General features: G+C 36.4%; 2 protein-coding genes across 2 annotated transcripts; both read right to left on the bottom strand.

Annotated features, from left to right (window-relative positions):
* Window positions 1-4,029: 4,029 nt before the first annotated feature.
* LOC120071971 lies at window positions 4,030-4,841 on the bottom strand. The gene is made up of 2 exons (XM_039024403.1): window positions 4,751-4,841; window positions 4,030-4,643 (listed from the first exon to the last, which is right to left on the bottom strand). Exons 1-2 carry the CDS (start codon window positions 4,839-4,841, stop codon window positions 4,030-4,032), a joined length of 705 nt encoding a protein of 234 aa, XP_038880331.1.
* A 7,176-nt stretch (window positions 4,842-12,017) lies between these two features.
* LOC120070853 (auxin response factor 2B) lies at window positions 12,018-17,603 on the bottom strand. Its single transcript, XM_039022744.1, has 14 exons — window positions 16,835-17,603; window positions 16,637-16,749; window positions 16,236-16,331; window positions 16,012-16,068; window positions 15,754-15,909; window positions 15,570-15,654; window positions 15,168-15,258; window positions 14,914-15,078; window positions 14,701-14,820; window positions 14,479-14,554; window positions 13,289-14,380; window positions 13,000-13,190; window positions 12,712-12,908; window positions 12,018-12,588 (listed from the first exon to the last, which is right to left on the bottom strand). Exons 1-13 carry the CDS (start codon window positions 17,505-17,507, stop codon window positions 12,734-12,736), a joined length of 3,090 nt encoding a protein of 1,029 aa, XP_038878672.1. The 5' UTR covers window positions 17,508-17,603; the 3' UTR covers window positions 12,018-12,588; window positions 12,712-12,733.
* Between the last annotated feature and the right edge of the window lie 2,250 nt (window positions 17,604-19,853).

Below are 19,853 nucleotides of genomic sequence, written 5' to 3'. Positions count from 1 at the left end.
GAACTAAATGATACGTTGAATTTTCTAAACGATGACACTACACGATCGCTCAGCTGGGTATTGGACTGGGTAAAGGGAGACAGGTCGTGGGGGGTGCTTCTGGAATTTGGCCCAACCTGGCTCAGCCGGGTATTGGACCGGGTAGGGTTATTTCTGTATTTTTGCCCGGCCTTGTACCTGGACGGGTATGGACCGAGCCATTTTATTTATATTTATATATAATTTTTATTTTTTATTTTTTTTAAGTATGCATTGATGATCATAATGTATTGTCTTCTATTTATCTATTTCATGAAAAATGTAGGTTATAATGTAACTAGATATGAAGGTACATCCTAATGACCATTTTCTTGCGGCCCTTTCATATTGTTCCCACATAGGAAAGGCTATCCCTAAAATTAAGAAAAAACTATTTCCAACATAATTAGTCATGTTTAGACAAACATGTTTTGGTCCTCTCCTTGACACAAACATCATATTCAATGGACCACTAATTCATTATATTTTTCTTCGGGAGGTAGAGGAACCTAGGAGAGATGTGATTAGCTTTAATCTTATGGGGAATAAAGTATCCTTCAGCCAAGCAGAGTTTAACCTTATCACAAGACTAAAACATTAAACTAGAAACGACAATGAGGGCATGAAGGCATACGAGTTGAACTCTATTTTTCCAACTCTTGAGTTTGAAAATGATTTTGATGCAATGAAAATTGCATTGTTTTATTTTATTTAGTTTGCAATGATGGGTAGAGAGAGAAAAAAGGAAATGAATTTTGAAAATTTAGCGATCATAGACGATTGGAATAGATTTTGTAATGAGGATTGGAGTAAGAAAATTTTTGCCAATACAATTAAATGATCAAACAAGGATTGAAAGATAAAGTACAGGCTTATAAAGGCAATGAAAATGGAAAACAACAAACGTACAATCTTTACGGATTTCCCCATGCTTTTCAGGTAACTTAATTTGTTTGAATTACACTTACATTTGTTTGAATATTCATAAAAGTACACAACTGATATACATTTACGTTTCATATAGGTATGGGCATATGAAACGGTTTCATCATTATCCAGAAGCATTGCAAATAGATTGAATGACAATGCGATACCACGTATTTTGAGATGGTCGTGCTCACATTTCCCTCCATATAGAGTGATTAGAGACGAAGTCTTTGGGTCAGATGCAATATGTTTCTTCTTAATTTTTTGGGTTAAAATTATCTTGATACTTATAGTTTCTTAGTTTATTTATTCATGATTACAATTTTTTGTAGTTGAGAATTATATTGGAACTCATTCCTTCTGATGAAGAGATTCAGTTTATAAATCGTGTTATAGAGCCACCCATCCCTCCACTTGCACCAATTGCACCACTTGTACAACGAAAACCCACAAATGATGGTGATGTTGCTAGACCTTCAAACACTAAGGAGGTCGATGACAGTGACAATCAACAAAGACATGATGAGAAGTCACATAAGAAACGGAAGAAGTACCGCAAATTGGGTAAGCTAGTCAAACGTCTTGATTGTCACGTGGAAAGTCTTGATCGTCGCGTGGAAAGTGTGGAACGTGTCCTAAAAAGCATTAAAAAGTACTTGCAACGATTATCAAAAGTAAGGATATACCATTATGATGCTTCTTGTATGTCATCTTTATATCTAAGCATACAGGGATATATCTAAAAAGCATTACTAACTATGCGATACCTAAAAAGCATTACTAACTATGCATGCAGGGAAAAGACGTTGACTGCACTAGAGGTGGGGACCATGGAGGTACGAGTGATCATGCTGTGGCCAACAATGGTGATAGGGATGGTCATTCTCTTGGAGCTATAGGTGTTGTAGTTGGTGATATTGTACCTGTGGTGGTTCCAAGTGACGATGTTGTAGATGAAGGGTCCCCCACTGATGGACAGAAGGACGAGGTATGACCTCGTTGAGAAGTTAATGACCAAAACTGTTGATGCAATATTGTCATTCAGAATTTAGGATATTTTGTCATGATCCTTATTGTCTGTTCTTATCGTCTATGTCTTCCTATTTAGTATGAAATTTGGAAGTTAGGATATTTCGTCATGATCATAGTATGACCTCCTATTGTTGTAATAATTATTTTATTTTTTTATTTGATTGAGTAACCCTATAATTGATATAGAAGTGTAACCATCATTGTGTAGGTTGATCGAACAGAACTATTCTTATAAGTTCACTACAAATTTTATTGTGTAGGTTGTCGATATAAGTTCACAAGGCACGAAAAATGTAAATGTAATAGAAGGTCGTGGTGGCCGAATGAGAAAAATTTCTTGGAAATTAACTACATCGTGGAAGGACACAAGTAAGTATGGGAAGAGCCAAAAAATGCTTCAGAAGTATGATCCCCTCGTTGACATACCTGAGGATCTTAACATTAAATTTCAAAAGTGGATGGACAATGTAGACCCTGTTGTGATGATCCGGAGGAATGCATATGCTCAAATGGATAAAAATTGGTTTAATAGTCTGTTAATACCATCCCAATGGATGAATGACGAGGTATATAACCTTAATTTAGATTCTCGCGTGTGTATATGTGTCCCTATTTACTTGAACACCCTTATCGTGTAGGTAATAGACATATTTTTTTATATTCATAAAAACGAAAATGCAAGCCCAACCAAGCTTGTGTCGTCGAAAATTTGCTATAGCTGACATTGTAGTTACGGTATGTTATCTGACATTGTAGTTATGCTATATATTAGGCAATTTTCTGACATTGTCTGATTTTATCGTTCCTTTAGAACTTCCTAAGACGCGATCGCCATACTATCGATTGGAGTAAGGCGACAAATGTCTTAAAGTACGTTCATGGTAAACACACTGACTACGATGTAGCTTGGAGCAACGTCGATGTTGTTTACATGCCTTTCAACCTCTATGGGATGCACTGGGTGCTTCTTTGTGCGAACTTCCAAGTCAGAGAATTAATCGTGTTTGATTCATTGATCGCATTACATTCGAACATAGACTTGGAACGTGAAATGAGATCAGTGTGCGAAAATTTTTCTGGTCTACTTATTGCTGGTGCGATAATGGAGTCTCATAATCTTTTTATTAATCGTCGGACTCTACATCGAGAACTTTTCGTGCCTCAACAACATGAGAGTGGTGACTGTGGTATGTTCACATGTAAATTTTTTGAATATGATGTAACAAGGTCTAAAATGGACACCTTAACACAAGATAGAATTCAATATTTTCGTAAACAATATGCCATTCAGATATGGGCAAATAGAGCGTTGTTTTAGAACTTTGTAAACTTTTTTTGTAATTAATAGTTGAAGTGATGAATGAAAATTTATACTTAAAGTTTATAGTTGGGAGTGGTTTGCTAGTAATAATGAAAAAATGAAAAAAATTTACAAATTCCCAGCCAGGCGCATGTAAATTGGCGCCAATTTCCGGCCGGACGCATGTAAAAATGAAATTTTTTAAACAATTCCCAGTTCGGGTGCATGGAAGTTGGCGCCAATTCCCGGCCAGGGCATGCAAGAAAAAAAAAACAATAATCTCAGCCAAATTCACAAAAATATCATTCAAGTTCACAAGAATCTCATCCAAATTCACAAAAATATTCATTTAAGTTCACAAGAATATCATCTAAATTCACAAAAATACCATCCAAGTTCACAAAAAAAAATCCATACTTCACTCGGTAGTATTAAGAGGTTGATTGCATGTCGTTTTATTGTGACCCCGTTGACCACATCTAGAACACCCGTGGACTTGATGAAATTCACCTATAGAAGGAAATCTTGTTGTTCGTGGGCGACCTACTCTTGGAACTCTTTTTAGAGGCAATGTTTCAACATCAACGAAAGCTGACGATTGTTTCCACTCCGAAAAGTGTCCAAGTGGTCTTACAGGTTCAGCATATCAGCCAATACTGCATCAATAGAGTATACCGTGAACAGAGAGAGTAGGATCAATATTCCAAACTCTGCATACAGCAATGGCGTGTGAACAAGGGATTTCATAATAATCAAACTTGCGACAATAGTGCTTGTTCTTGCGTGATATGAACACGGCCTCCCAATCCTCCATCTATCACCTCGAATTCATGTTGGTCAATTAACCGAACTTCATATTTGCTCGCTTTGTCCGCTGCATCACGAATTATTGTCATCGCATAGTCCGATAGTCTTGATGTACTATTTGATGCTTCCGTTCGACGTCTGTAATACAAATCCTGTAACCAACGAAATGAAGTGATTGGTAACTGTTGTGCATCTTTTAACACTCCATTTATGTACTCGACGAGATTTGTTGTCATCTGATTGTATCTTCTATTACATTGGTACACCCTAGCCCATCGCTCAAGACCGATATCCTCTAAGTATTTGCATGCACATGGATACCCTGCAAATTGACTCCAATGGTACTTGAACACAGACTCACAACTTGCCTTTGCTGCTTTATCGAAAATATCGAAAATATCTTTATTCTTAAAATTCACTAATAAATTAGCTTTCAAATGATAGATGCAGACACCATGAAATGCTTCTGGGAAGACCGTGATAATTGCCTTTTTTATGCTAGGGTGTCTATCTGATACTATAACAAAATCATGAACTTGCCCAATTGACATCTTAATTGCTGAAGGAACCACACACAAGATTCATTAGTTTCTCCACCAGATATACCGAATGTGACTGGGTATATTTGATTATTTTCATCGACCCCAGTCGCAAGCAGGAGTTTACCATTGTATTTACCCCTTAAATGTGTTCCATCTTCAATTAAAACAAGGCGAATGCAGTTCAGAAACCCCCTTATGGAAGCATCAAGAGCCATAAAGACGTGCTTGATATATTTATCTTCTTGCAGATCATATTTAAAGGCTGAACTAGGATTTTCAATTTGTAAGGCTTCACCAAATTTAGGTAACTTTTTGTACGATTCTTCCGGTGACCCCCAAACAAGCACTAGCGCTTTTTCCCTTGCCCTCTATGCCTTGTCATAACTTAAACTCACACCATACTCTTGTTTTATATCCTTGACAATGTCTTTCGGTCTATATGAACGTCTAACGTCTTCAAACTTCGACAAAATTAGATGTCCGAGAACCCAACTAGAAGCTTGTCTATGATCGTTAGTCAATATTTCATTTCTACATAAAGATCTTAAATAATTTCACAATTTTTCAATTTAACGGCTCAAAGTCTCCATTTGCATTCTTCAACTAAACATATAACTTTGTATAATGTTGTGGTCGACTTCTTCACCTTAAACGAAAAGTTACCTTTAATTGCTAACATAGATAACTGATAATGGGCAGAAATGCACGTTATTACATTGCTAAGTTATTAAACAATGCAGGGTTGCGTTGATAAAATATATAAAATTGCATAAAAAAAGCATTAAGTTCACAACATTGCGGTCGCATGCGTCCATCGCATTAAAACAGTTAACTTGTGTATTTTTGTGTAGAATATGTGTTGACGCAAGGCGGAAAATGCGATCCAAAGAAATCAACGGCTGAGCGCAGCAAAAGATTGCGTTACCGCAAGGCTATGTGGTGATTTGCGCTCGCAAATATCTTCTCAAAAAGGTTGCAGCATAGAGCCGACGCAACTTGGTAGGCACATCCGGGTGAAAAGCGTCATAAATCACGATGGGACAGAAAGTTAATGATGATCGATTCCGAATTAAGTTGACAAACCGCTAATGAACTACTGTAGCAAGTACACTCAACTTTTCGGTGACAAATATTCGACGTATCAGACAGAGAATTAATGCCATCCTATCAGTGCAATCATAAGAGAGAAGAACCCTTTCACCTTGAAGCTCTATAAATACCGAAGATAACCTTCAGTGAGGGGGTTCGTTGAGTTCGACAATTAGATAATTTTCTCCATAGTTAGAAGTATTCTTGTTCTTAGTTTTTCTTTTATTTAGAAGGCGGAAGTGAGGGAAGTGAGATTGTACCGAGAGATCGTTCCGGTAAACTTGAAAGAGTGTCGGAAGCGTCGAGATCAGAGGGAGGGCCAACTTCTGCGGAAGTAGGAACATCTTTTGAACATAATAGAGTTAACAGTGTAAAAGCCTTGGGAAGCAAGGGATTACTACTAGGCTCTCTATCCTTATCTTCCATTGTCATTTTGTACTTTGAAGTTATCTATAGACATGGAATTTACTTCTTTATATCTGTTCACTCTCTGTTTATTGCACATGAGTAGCTAAATTTGTCGAATGGGTTGAGAAGTACTTAGCTAGCATAACTAGGAAACTTCATTATATGTGATTATCTTGTATTATGTATCCATCATTCATCCATTAGAGATACTCGGGAGAGTAGTCTAAGGATATAATCTAGGCTTGGAAATAAGGTTAGAATCTAGGCTCGGGAGAGTCAGATTAGAAACGCATAATCAAGAGATAGGAGTTTAGGAATAAACATTGTTTGCTATTAATGCATCGCATGTATCCAAGAGATAGGTTATGATTGTATGCGGTCACCTTGTCTTTGTATGCATCTTGCATCATCGCATAGGCAAGAAGTAGAGACTTAGAAATAAGCTCTATGGACATTATCACATTCATCGCATGTGTCATAGAATTAGGAGTTACCGCATTTGCATTGGAAAATGATTTGTTATCGCATGAGTGTAGCATGATCACATAGTTTAAACGCATTCTCGGGAAATGCTAGCTAAAGACCTTCTCAACCCGTTCCTCCGCATACTCAGTGTATTTGTTGCATAATCAATCTTTTCTCAAATCCGCCACATACTTTTTACACCGCAAACAACAAACCAACCAATCATTAATTTATTTATTACCGCAAAGTGATCTTAAAAATTATTACCGCATATTATTTTCATTAGTCCCTGAGTTCGACCCTGGACTTACCAGGAGTAGGGTTTATACTTGGATTCTGCTGAGAAAACTTGTTGCACAACGCATTTCCATCACCGCAATTCCTTTCATAAATTCACCGCATAAAATAACGCACCAATAACCGCATCTTTAAATCCTTCTTAGATATAAATATGTCACCAACATGCACATCTTCAGAAGAATAAGACTGACATGGTATGGTGATTGTGCTACTAGAAGGATGTGACAAGTCACGACCCATTGAATGTGACGAGCCTCCGTAGTCTTCGATTGTTCGTTCTTTTGCATGATATGTTTGGTGGGTGTTAATCTTGGGTTCCTCTTCATCGTCATTCTCCCTCCAAGACCAATCATTGAAATATTGACCTTGGTCTGCATCATCCCCTAAGTTATGAGTTGTCAAATTACTAGGTGATGAAGTAAGTGATGGGTTAAAATATGTGGGAGAAAATTGACTATCCGACTCCATCTTCCACAGTACTGGCCTAGATGTTGAAGAGATTTCTTCAGTTCGTCGGACATATGAATTATTTGGATGAAATCCTTGATTTGTTGAACACTTTGGAAGCGTGGATATGTAAAGAGGTATTACTAAGACCTCTTCCCATGTAAGAAATGTGTGTAGATCTTCATCATTACGAATTATAAATGCAGGGGCTTTGGATCTCAATTGAAGTATACATCTTATAACAAGATCATACTCATCCGACATTATACCACTTATCCTATAAACTTCGGTCAGGAATTCATTATAGGTCGTGCCCAACTCAATGTCAAACCCCCGCAACTCTCCTCCATCGTAATTCTTTTCCCTTTCATTCCAAATGCCACCGAAACAAATCCAAACACGAAGCATTCTCCTACATTTTATATAGAAAATGTATTAATATAATGCAATAAAAAAAAACAGGATTTTGTTTTTTAGCCCGGTGGTCCACCGACCAGGTCCACCATCGGGCCAAAAAACAGAAGCATGGACTTTGTGTGCGCCCGGTCGGGTAACCCAAGGAAGCACAGCCAGGAATCTAACTTTTGCTTCTTACCCGGTGAAGTCCGACCGGGTATCAAAAAATAATATATTTTTTATTTTTTTTTATAAATTGATTTTTTTTAAAATAAATATCAAATGCAAGACATTATTAACAAAAAAAAAACATACAATTAACAAAGCAACCATAACTCAAACTCCAAAAATCAACCTCAAAAAATTTATAAATAAATATCAAATGAAGGGCATTGTCAATTTTCCTAATAATTAGTGAACTATTGAGAATACATATAAAAATGAAATATATACCTTCTTATGATGGAGTGTACAAAATTACAGCTTCGTGAGATTCAAGTTTTGGACTTTTGATGAAGAGAACTTCTAGTGGAGAATTTGATGAAGAGTAATAATTTGATTAAGAGAAACAATTTGATGAAGAGATACAAGTCTAGAAATAGATTTTGGATAAATTAATTTTAGGTGGAATATGAATTAATTTGGTAGGTGGGTGGTTGAAATTGGAAGTGGGCATTTAATAAGGGGCTGAATCGGATTGCACCTTGAGAAAACCAGTTGTTTAGCTCCATCGTTTAGAAAATCCAACGTATCGTTTAGTTTCCACCCTACGATCGCTTAAGTCTACGCCTAAACAATCGCTCAGTTCTACACGTAGCACTTCATCGCATCGCTTAGCACGCATCGTAGCTAAGCGATCATGTAGTGTCATCGTTTAGAAAATCCAACGTATTGTTTAGTTCCCACGCCACGATCGCTTAGGTTTACATCTAAACGATCACTCAGTTCTATCACGTAGCACTTCATCGCATCGCTTAACGCGATTGTGTAGTGCCATCGTTTAGAAAATCCAACGTATCGTTTAGTTCCCATTGATCATAGCTAAGTGATTAGTACTAGGCGATGGTGCGATCGTTTAGTCCCAATACCTGCCCCTCTTTGCACGCCCCCTCCTTACCGGGTGCCCTCCCCATACCCAGTCCCAATAATCGCTCAGCTTTGGTGAATATTCGTTAACTTTTCTTCACATTGCTATACGATCGTCTAATTGTTTTTTCATTTTTTTTTATATAAAATATCTTTCTAGAAATAATTTGGTGTAGATAACTTTTTGTGGGGTTGTAAACAAATTAAATTTGGTAGAGGAATTTTTAGTGTTGGAATGTGAAAAATAATTTTTTGTCAATTATTTTTGGATAAAATAATATTTTTGTGAATAAAACTTTAATTTTTTTAAAAAATTATTTAGTAGGTTGGTTGTTGAAATTGAAACAGGTCTTTATTTAGATTTTTGTTGATTATTTTTTTAGGATCTGACATAATTTTTTTAACTTTCTATCCTTTACCTTTTCTCTCTAGATTCATACCCATACTCATATTATTAATCAGTATTAATATTAGTATTGGAAATCTACATCAATGATCTATATGATATCATTATTAAAAAGTTAGCATTTTTTTACTTTTCTTGATTTATACTCATATTCATATCAATAATCTATATCGATATCAATATTGATATTCATAAGTAAAAAGTTAACCTTTTTTTTATCCCTTAGGCCATCTTTACAAGAACGATAATGGAGTCAGCAGCTTTGGTTTTATGTTTGATTTTTGGCTTTTTTTTTTTGTACACATTTGCGTGAATAACTTTTTTTCTGCCCAAATGTGATATTTGTATCCGTTTGTTACAAATAAATTAATAATGGAAAAATTACAATTGGTAACATTTTTAGGAATAATAACCAACTGTATAACATCATTTTAAAAAATTATAAATATAGACAAATCTGACTTCTCTAGTTGATAGACTCTTACTAGTGATATAGTCTATCACTGATAAACTCCTACTAATAATATGGTTTATCACTAACTATTTAAATTTAGTCATATTTGCAATTTTTTTTTTACATTATGTTATATCTGTTGATATTTTGGGTCTAATATCTATATTTGCAATTGTCACTTAATAATATCATCTTATTAAATAAAAAAACTATAGGTGTTGTTTGAAATGGTTATTTTTAAAAAAAATATATTTATGGCCAGAATTGTGTTTTTCTAAATTGAAACTTAAACTATTGTTTTATTTCTTTAAAATTATACATTTTTTTATTTATTGCCGAGGTGCATGAATAATAGATATAATAGCAAATAAGCGAATAAAGAACTATTTGTAGAAAACCAAATGAAATATTAACAACATACCTTAAACTATTAAATAAGATATACATATTTTTTAAGACATTTTGCTACAACTGAAAATAGTTTATGCAGTTTTTTCATTTAAAATAAAATCACTTTTTTTTTTTTAATTGCCAGAATATGTCGTAGTAGACCTAATAATTAATGAGTGTCCAGTCCAAACACTGGCGGATAGAAAACGGAAATCAATTACAAAATATCTACCTTTTTTAATCTATTGATAGGATAAATAGTAATATATTTCATAGCATATGAGAATTCAAATAAGAATGAATAGACGACAAAAGTGAACATCGGTTATATAATACTATTTTATTTTATTGATAGTATTATCAATAATAAACCGAAAGAAAATGAATGTGCAAACAATCACACTTATATATATCGTTGAAAAATCAAAAGTAGCTTTGATACTATTGTTGAGAAAATAAAGTTAATGAAAAAAAATAAATGTAGCGAAAGCAAATCAATTTTTTAATATTTATTAAATAAATAGAAGAAAAAATAAAATGAGAGCAAAATTCAAACTTTTGATTTAAGTAAGAAAAAAATCGATGATACACGAAATGAGGTGTAAGAAATACGATACAACAAATGTGATACCAAAATTGTGATACACAAAATATGATACTTAAAATGTGGTACATAAAATTGTGATACATAGAATAGTGATATACAAAATGTGATACTCAAAATGTAGTAAACAAAATTGTAATACTTAAAATGTGGTACACAAAATTATGATACACAAAATGTAGTACACAAAATTGTGATACTCTCAATACATGGTAGCTCGCCCTTATATAGGACAAGGATACGAACCTAATTAATACCACTAACTTGAAATTTAAAATAATATTAAAAAGAGAAACTCATAAAACATTAAAGTTTAAAAGTAACAAACAACTTAAATCTCTGATCTAATATAGACATCAAACCAAAAATTAAATATAACAATAAATTTAAAAAACTTAAAAATTGAAATTTAATGAATAGAAAAATCTCAAACCTCAACGCATAGGAAGTCAAATATCACTCAAATAATCCTTTATATTATGTTGTTATGGTGTAAGAGTAATAAACATAAAACAAATGAGTATGCAAACAATTCATAATAGACAATTATGCAAACAATTCATAATACACTTATTATTAATAGGTATCGATTAATGATTGATCTAATACTAGTAAATCAAATTCAATTATAAGATTATCAATCATAGTCATAGATCCCAGATATTGATAGAAATTTATCATCCACAGATATTGAAACATTTTGATGTAAACTTTTTTTTTTTTCACACTTTTATCTTAAGATTTGACTTGATTTGCAAATATTTAACTTTAATTAGATTTGTTATTTCGAGTTAAATGGTCATATTGGCAACTACTCTCTAAAAATATATATATATTTTCTAAATAGGATTACCTCAGTAGGTCTCAATAGGTATAAATATGCATTAACAACTAAGAGGTTTGCAATTTAAAGTCTCACCCCAAAAGTTATTTTAGTTTATACTTGTGAGTTATAATTGCTTATATTCTGAAATACTTGTGAGTTGTGACTCCGTAGTAATTTAGAAGAAGAATAAATATGATAAGAACATTGGAAACATCATTCTCGTCTACCCGGTCGTAAGCAAACAACAAAGCATAAAACGTGAACGACACAAATTTTCTTCCGTTTCCTTTTAATAAAAGTCGAAAAACGTGGCCTTCTACACAAAGGAATCCTGGCCTCCTGGACCACCCTCATCATAGCAATAAGCGTCTAATTATTTGAATTTTGAGGGGTGAGGGAAAAAAAGGACAAGTGAAAAATATATCGTCATAGACTTCCACGCAAACACACCGGATATACTTTGATTTTAAAAGCAAGTTATTTGTGACATTTGCATGCAATTGATCTCTTCGCTTTCAAGTAGGGAAATAGTTTGGTTTGGATTATTGAAGCGGAATCCAGAAGCAGTAGTAGCTTCATGTTCATTGCTGTCGTGGCCACTACACGACCTCAAGTTTTAATTGCAATCCCATTTTGGTCTCAGCCCTCTTTGAAACACATTTCCACTGGTGTGAGCGTGTTCTCTTCTTCTGCCTTGCCCTTGGGCATCACATAAAAGGCAGCAAACATTTCTAGATGTAAATCGATCATTCATCTCGTGGCGGCGTTTTATTGCAGAGTCCGCCTGACCAACCCAACTAGTAAACGCACCCAACTGAATTTAGATTCACTACATTTCTTGAGTTACAACAAGAGCCTATATACAAGGTGGAATTATGGTTTGGAAACTCAAGCCAGCCCAGCCATCATCCGTAGACACGCGGGCATATACATATTTTTACGTATAACAGTGGACTACACTCCACAATACTAACTTGCACATGTTCAAAATTCCAATACATCATTTCTACCATCTACCTTTTACATAAGGCCGCAACCTTCCGGCCTCGCTGCATTACTCTGCTCAACTCCTTCCGTACCGCACCAAAAACCTGGCACAAAACAAGATTGTTCTTTCAATTCCGGCCATGCAGACATAGTAATAGTATAGGCAAAGGATGAGAACTAATATTACAAAGTTCTACTAATTTGCACATCAATATTTCGAATCTCACCTATACCCCACAAAGCAAAAACCTAAGAACTCTCGGGTGCTGACATCGAAGGTACCGCCTGGCTTTTGATCTCTTTAGCTTCTTCCCCTTCAACGGATGGATTCTCATCGCCTTTTAAATTTAGGGATCCTGGATTCATCTTCTGGACTTCTTCTCTTGTATAGATAAAAATCTTCCGAACCATACCACAAAACTCCCTGATTAGAGCCAACCCACGAGTTATTCAAAATTTTGATTCCACAGAGACAAATAAGAGATAACATATGATCATGTATGATTAGTCCTTACTGCCAGGGATCGTCTCCAACAAGCATCATATCACCTTCATCATCCGTATATACAATAAGCCAGTTCTTTTTGGGAGCCAGCAGCTCACCACCAAATTCAAACAGTTGGTCCAATTCAGCAACCAATTCATCGTATTTGTTGAACCTGCTAAGATCAACTGACCTTCCTAGTGCAATCCCCTGCTTGTGAACCTGGAATCAACAGAACATTATTATGCCAATTCAGATTCATCCTCAAACTAATAAACAAGTTAAAGGAGTGTGTTTTTTTGTTTATAAAAGCTAGCAACCTTTGTACAACTCCTCGCTGAAGTACACTGTGATTTGCATGTTTGCTGCAACTTATCGGCCTCATTGATGGCAAGAGATTTATCAGCAAACTTTGAACCCCCAGATAGTTCAGACTTCAGGCCAGACTCGTTTGGATGGATTTGATGTACATTAGGATGCATAACATCTGCCTCGTTCATCGTATTTCTATTCAATCCTACAGGGTCTGGAATAGCGGGATTTTTAATGAGAGAAATGCCAAAAAGCTTACAATTCCCATCTTTGGGTTTCAGTATATCTTGATTCTGAAATAACATAGGTTTTGACATCAGTTCAGTTGAATGAACTGAATAGTCAAAATGAGATGAAGGTGGAGGCATCAACCAGTTTCCGTGAGGCTGTTCTGTTCTATGACAATGGGCCATGGAATGATCACCAAAACCATTGAAGGTAGCATTTCCTCTCACTTGATAAGATAAGTCACCAGCCTGAATATGACCCTTCTGACAAGAGTCGACCAGGTTGAGCGAGAGACCAGAAGGCAAGACAGACCATGAGCTACCACCAAGGAAGTTAAACTTTCCATCTTGATCCATGGCATGCTTTCTGATTGAATTAGCAGTGACTACCGCTGGATCTCCCATGCCAGCTCGAACACCATGAGATGAATCAATATTAGTTCCAAAACCTGACAGAAGATCTGCATAGGTTGGCTCACTCCTTCCTGGAGGTATCCAGCTATCTGCTCCATGTTTCTTAGACGTAGAAACCACATCAATTTTCTCATCATCTAGTGAAGGAGGCCACATAACAGATTTTTCGGCAGCATCCAGATCATTGCCATCAATAAAATTGCCTCTCAAGGTCGAGAATTCTTGACCTTGCAAGACCCTTGTAAATGCACTGGCTGGTGAAGGGTCTACAGTCACTCTTGATGAGCCTTCTCGTGTAAGAACAGAGGAATCGGGGGATGTAGATACCATGTTTGATCGAGGCCGTTTAGGTCTAGTCATAGGAAGGGGATTCAGTGCAGGAGGAGCAAGGGCAGGCTCAATTTTCCATGGTGAGACCTTCTCCGGACGAGAAATAGTAGAAGTTTCATCCCATCTCACCTAGAGAAAAGTAAAAATGGCTGCTTTAAAATTCCCCCAAAAATTATTTATTAAAAAAAAAAAAAGGGTTATACATGTCTTACAAAACGTCATACTACCTTCAGGCATCTCCACTTGGAATCTTTCCACCTTTTGGGATCAGCATCTTCACATCCAATGATAGTACCGGTGAATCTAGAGCATCACAGTTAGGATCATCCAAATAAGTTTCCATAGAGACACTAATCAAGAAAGAGAGAACCAGGAAAAAAAAAGAAAGTACAGACTAGTAGATATTTAGAAGGTATACTCCTGTCAATACCAATTATATAGTCACATACCTCTGCTCAGGAGCCTCTTCACCTTCAAATCTCATTTTAAACCGCATTCCTATGGTGTAGCTCTTCTTAATAGACTCCATATATTGGTCATATGGAACAATGAATTCAGAAGGGCTAGTCCTGAACACACATTTGGAACAATTAGGCTTTGTTTTAAAAGTTGTAATTACCAAACTAAACATACATTACACAGAAATGCTTCATAAGCATTACCTAGGCTTATAGTAGACAGTGAACATCGTGCCTGTGGAAATAGCATGCCAAGCAGTTGCAAGCACACCAAGATGCATGCTATGGCTAGATATGACCGACGATGGAACATTGCCATGTTGTCTCATGGCACGCCTAACACCAACGCGCAGTTCTCCATTCTCACCCCTATTTGACAGCAAATATGTTGGTTCCAATTAGACCAAAAGATAATCAAATAAAATAATTGACACGAAGAAAAAGTCTTTAATGATGACCTCAAAAATATAAAAGCATCTCCTGCAACCAGTCTTTTTGAGCTCACAAAAACACTCCAACCACTCTGAAGCAAATGCCTTCGTGGTTGCCCTGATATTCCAAAAAAGCTTAAATGTTAGCAAAAAGAAGACTGAATCAAATCAAGAAAATCAACCGAACATGGTGACTGCCAAAAGTATAATCTCTGTCATCTAATCAGGGCATTTGGCATGAAAGCTTTAGATTTGGAATACTGTTCCCAGGTTGGTAGCACAAGAAGCTAGACTTGTGTATTATATATTGGAGCAAGAGGCTGTGTACGTGAGCCTGTTTTATTAATAAAATGAACTGTATTGTAACCACAACCCCCCAGTTGAGATCTGGGAACCACAAAGAGTAATTCAAATTAAACAAGTCGTTACCTCGAAATATATGACGAAAACGCCATTCATTTCCATGCAAATCCTTTGCAACCAACTCCTGGGTAGGAGGCTGTCGTGACATGTCCTAGCAAAATCAACTCTATGACATTCAGTTTTGGTAGTTAAGAAATATCTCATAAACTTATATGATCTAATAAGAACCAAAAAATACAAAAGTACCAACCAGTGGTGGAAGACATTCATCAGCATGGCGTCTCAAGACTGAAAACCCCCCATGAGTACTGGTGTCAGAGGCAGTCAGAGTCTTGCAAAAAGAATGCACATGAAATCTCCGCGGGGGAGGAGGTGGGGGTTCCTTGTCCACAGCATGCTCATCTTGCTGTAATTAACAAACACATCAGGTCGTCCAGATCATTAAACATATGAGAAGCTTTCAACACAATATAACATTGTAAACTGCAAGATGAAGAAGGGAACTTACATTAGCCTCTGGAAGCAAAGTTATTTGCGCAAATACCTCATCGGTGTCCGGCTCGGCCTGCAATTGACAGACATGGGATTTCACACATCAATAACAAAGGAAAACTACCTGGTAGAAATCTCCCAGCCTGGGACCTTCACAGATGTTTTAGTTGAAAGTGAAGAATATATAGAAACGGAAAGCCTCAGTTTGGTAGTAACGTCCAAGAATTAGAGCAGCGGTACCTTTAAGTGCACATTAATAACGCGGCAGAGGATCTTGGATGGGAGGTTATAAACAGGCATCTGTTGGTCCGCCACTTGACTAGTTGATGCTTCCACCTTGATCCAGGAACCAAACAGATGTTAATTATCAGTAAAATTGAATAGAAAACAATATTAGAAACCAGGAAGCTGGACGGTTTAACAAAAACAAAAAGAGGGATCCCATGAACCACAGCAATCTGAGGTGAAAAAAGAGCTGAGGCTTATCATAAAAGAAACTTCCAAGTTAGGGAAAGAGGAGAAAAAAAAATAATGGAACGCAAGCACATGACAGAGTGTTAGATATTAGCAAGAGAGAAAGAGAATTAGGAAAGAGGGTTTGTATTATTCTGATAAAATTAGATTAGAAGGGAAGGCAAAACCTGTTCGATGTGGCCCTGAGGGAAGTAGAAAACGCGCTCGTTTTCGCGAGGAACAGAAACGAGAGGACCAGCACAAGCATTCCAGAGCTCGGTGTAGAGGGCGATATCAGCATCTGTAGGGGGGGGAAACAGAAGAGAAATGAGTAAGAGAAAGAAAGAATGAGGAGAAGAAATAAGGTAGGAAGGAGATAGGAATACCCCTGGAAGAGAGAGGTTTGGGTGGATCGGAGGTGTCTTTGGTAGAATCCGCATGGTCGTTAAAGGAGGCGGAATTGGGGTTGATGGAAACCTCGGAGGAGGCCATTCGATGACAGATCTCGGAGGTAGGTAGGGAATTGGTAAGTGTCATACAAAAGCGGGAAAGAAGAGAAGGAAGTTGGAAAACCCTAGGTAGTAACAAGGAAAGAGGAGGAGAAAATCCCCATGGAGATGGAGGAGGGGAAAGGGAATTGAGACTTGAGATAGTTTTAAGGGTAATCGGATGGAATGAAACTCTAGGTTGCGGGTGGGGATACGGCCATCTGCATCTGTGTAACGTTGAAGAGGAGCCTGAACTTAGGATTTGGTTTGTTTTGGTTTTCTTTCTACAACTGTCTGAAACAGTAGTGGGATGGAATATATTTTTTTTTTTTTTTCCTGGGAAGAGGGTGAATTGAGAGGAGAAGAGTGGGGTGAATCGGAAATGGGTGAAGGAAGAGAGGAGAGAGAAGGGAAGACAATAGACTGAAGGAAGGAGAGACGGCGTTAGGAGGTGTCGGCGTGTGATTGGGTAACGGCGTTGTAAGAGAGAATAGTAATTACGATAGAATAGAAACGTGGGAGTGGGGTTGTCGTGGTATCTACGGGCAGCGTTGGATTGGATGCTTAACATGTGTCACTCCCTCACTTCTCAACCACCCCCGCCCCTTTTCACGCTCACCTTACTTAACTAAAACCCCCATTTCTCTCTCTCTCTCTCTCTTCTCTCTTCTTTTTTTTCTTTTTTCTTTTTTGGGGACAAAGGCATTAATTAGTCAAGGAATACGAATGGGGGCTGCCTCTCTCTTTAAAACATCATTTTGGAACTAAAAAATAAATCTGTATTTATATATTTACAGAGAGAGAGCGCGCGTGTGGATATCATATAATGAATATAATCTGGTATTATCAAAAAGATAAAAAGAAGGTTTTCTTTAGTAAAGATAAAAATGGGTTAAGGAGCAATCTGATGTGATGTGATGACTAATTCATCATTAAACTCGCAAATAAACAATAATTGGAAGGGTAAAAGTAAAACTCCCCCCCCGGCCCGCACTTGTAGCAGAGATAGAGAAGATAGTGAAATGCTTGAGGGTCACGTGTTAATCTGGAGAGTGGGACCCAGGTGTGTTGGGTAATGTAAGAGCCGGTGTGCTGTGATTATGGCCTGAAGCAACGATATAGAGTTGGAATCTTTGTTCCCCCTTCACTTATTCTTTCTTTATTTATTTTAATAAATAATAATAGTAGTAGTAATAATAATAATTTATATCCTCTTTTACGCCAACCATCTGTTTCTGTGTAATGGTAATTCATAAAAACAAGGTTAATTAAATTTGTAATACACAAGAAAAAAGGTAGATGTAATTTAGTTTAAATTGAATGGAATGGAGGATAGAGGATGTTGGGGATTAAAGAAAGTGAGGGGGGCTGCGAGTCTGTGGATGTGCACGTAAAGGTAGAAGCATAGGAGCTGTCTCTTATACACATCTAGATGTGTATAAGAGACAGCCTTGGAATTGAGGAAGGGAAGAGAAGGGAAGGGGTCACGAGCTGAACACAACAAAGCAAGCGTACGGACTGCTGCTCAATTGAGGATGACCATCATCGTCATCATACCTTGGGTGGGGTCCACCTCACCCATGGCCATCAGTGTTAATATTTTACACACACATCACATTCCCAAACCTAAGCTTAATTAATATGCGTACATTTCACTTCATTCTAATTATAACCTTTTAAATTTTGTAGTAAAAAATCCCAACACCAACACCAACACCAACGCCATGACTCATGCAAAAGAAACGGTCGTAGGTAGTAGAAAAACACTTACGCATATTCTTAACAACCTTAGTTAGTTATCGGAGTTGTAAAAATCCAATTAGTGTGAGCTGTGAGACTCCCAATGACAACGAATATAACGCAATTAGGTGGGCCTCTGCCTCCTCTCTCCTTAACAGTTCTCTTTTGACTCCCAAACCACTCACAAGTCGCAATTCCACAACCCTCTACTCGCCTCTCTTGCTTTGCTTTCTTCTATTTTATATTAGATATTATATTTCAGACATTGCAGACGATAAGGCTTCAATGGGGCCTACTGGAATGCGGTTGATTGGTGTGGCGAAATTTGCGGACTTCAAACCAAAATTCAATTCAGTTTATCAACTTTATTCCAAAAAGGATTCTTTAAACACCAGCCAATAGACCACCAACACGTTTACCCACTCACCCCATCCTATTTATCTTTTGGAGCCTACTCAACTGCGGAACTTTTTAATTCACTATTACATTCTTTTTTTAAAAAAATAATAATAAATACGTAGGTGCTCTCTGACCATGTAATCTACAAAGCTATCAAACAAAAAATTACCATAATTTTTATCCTATTTTCAAAAAAATTATTTAATAGTTTTTGCCTTTTTTTCAAAAAAAAAATATTTTTTAATTGTTTTTTGTTTGTGTGTTAAAAAAGAGTATGGATTTCATTGCCCTTCTTTTTCTCTATTGCCCATTTGTTTATATAGGGGTAGAGAACACACTACGACTTTGGTTGATACTCTACAATTACGTACTCCAACCAAGACCAAATGAATCGTGAATCCCTTCCCCACCTCAAATCTCTATCTTTAACTAAAAGAAAAAATCCATAAAACTTTGAAACTAAACTAAATGAAATATGGATTAAATAATCCTAATGGCCCATTTCGTTCATGAGAATAAAAGGTGGGAATGGGAAACCATGTTTTATCATCATGTTTGGTACAAGTTTTTAACATTGGGAATGAGAATATCTTATTCCAAGACATTTTATAAAATCCATTGAGGTTTTTTATAATCACCCAAATAGATGAGTTTTCTCCATTTTCAATGGTTTTTCTCTCTCTCTTACTTTTTATCTTTTCATCTTATTTGTTTTTCTTCTTTGTTGGTATTGGATAATTTATTTAATTTTTATGAATATGTTTAAATTAAGTTTATA

The sequence above is a fragment of the Benincasa hispida genome, chromosome 2 (genome assembly GCF_009727055.1).
Source record: "Benincasa hispida cultivar B227 chromosome 2, ASM972705v1, whole genome shotgun sequence".
Lineage (NCBI taxonomy): Eukaryota > Viridiplantae > Streptophyta > Magnoliopsida > Cucurbitales > Cucurbitaceae > Benincasa > Benincasa hispida.
Note: the sequence above shows the minus strand (reverse complement) of the source record. Positions and strands in the feature narration are given on the sequence as shown.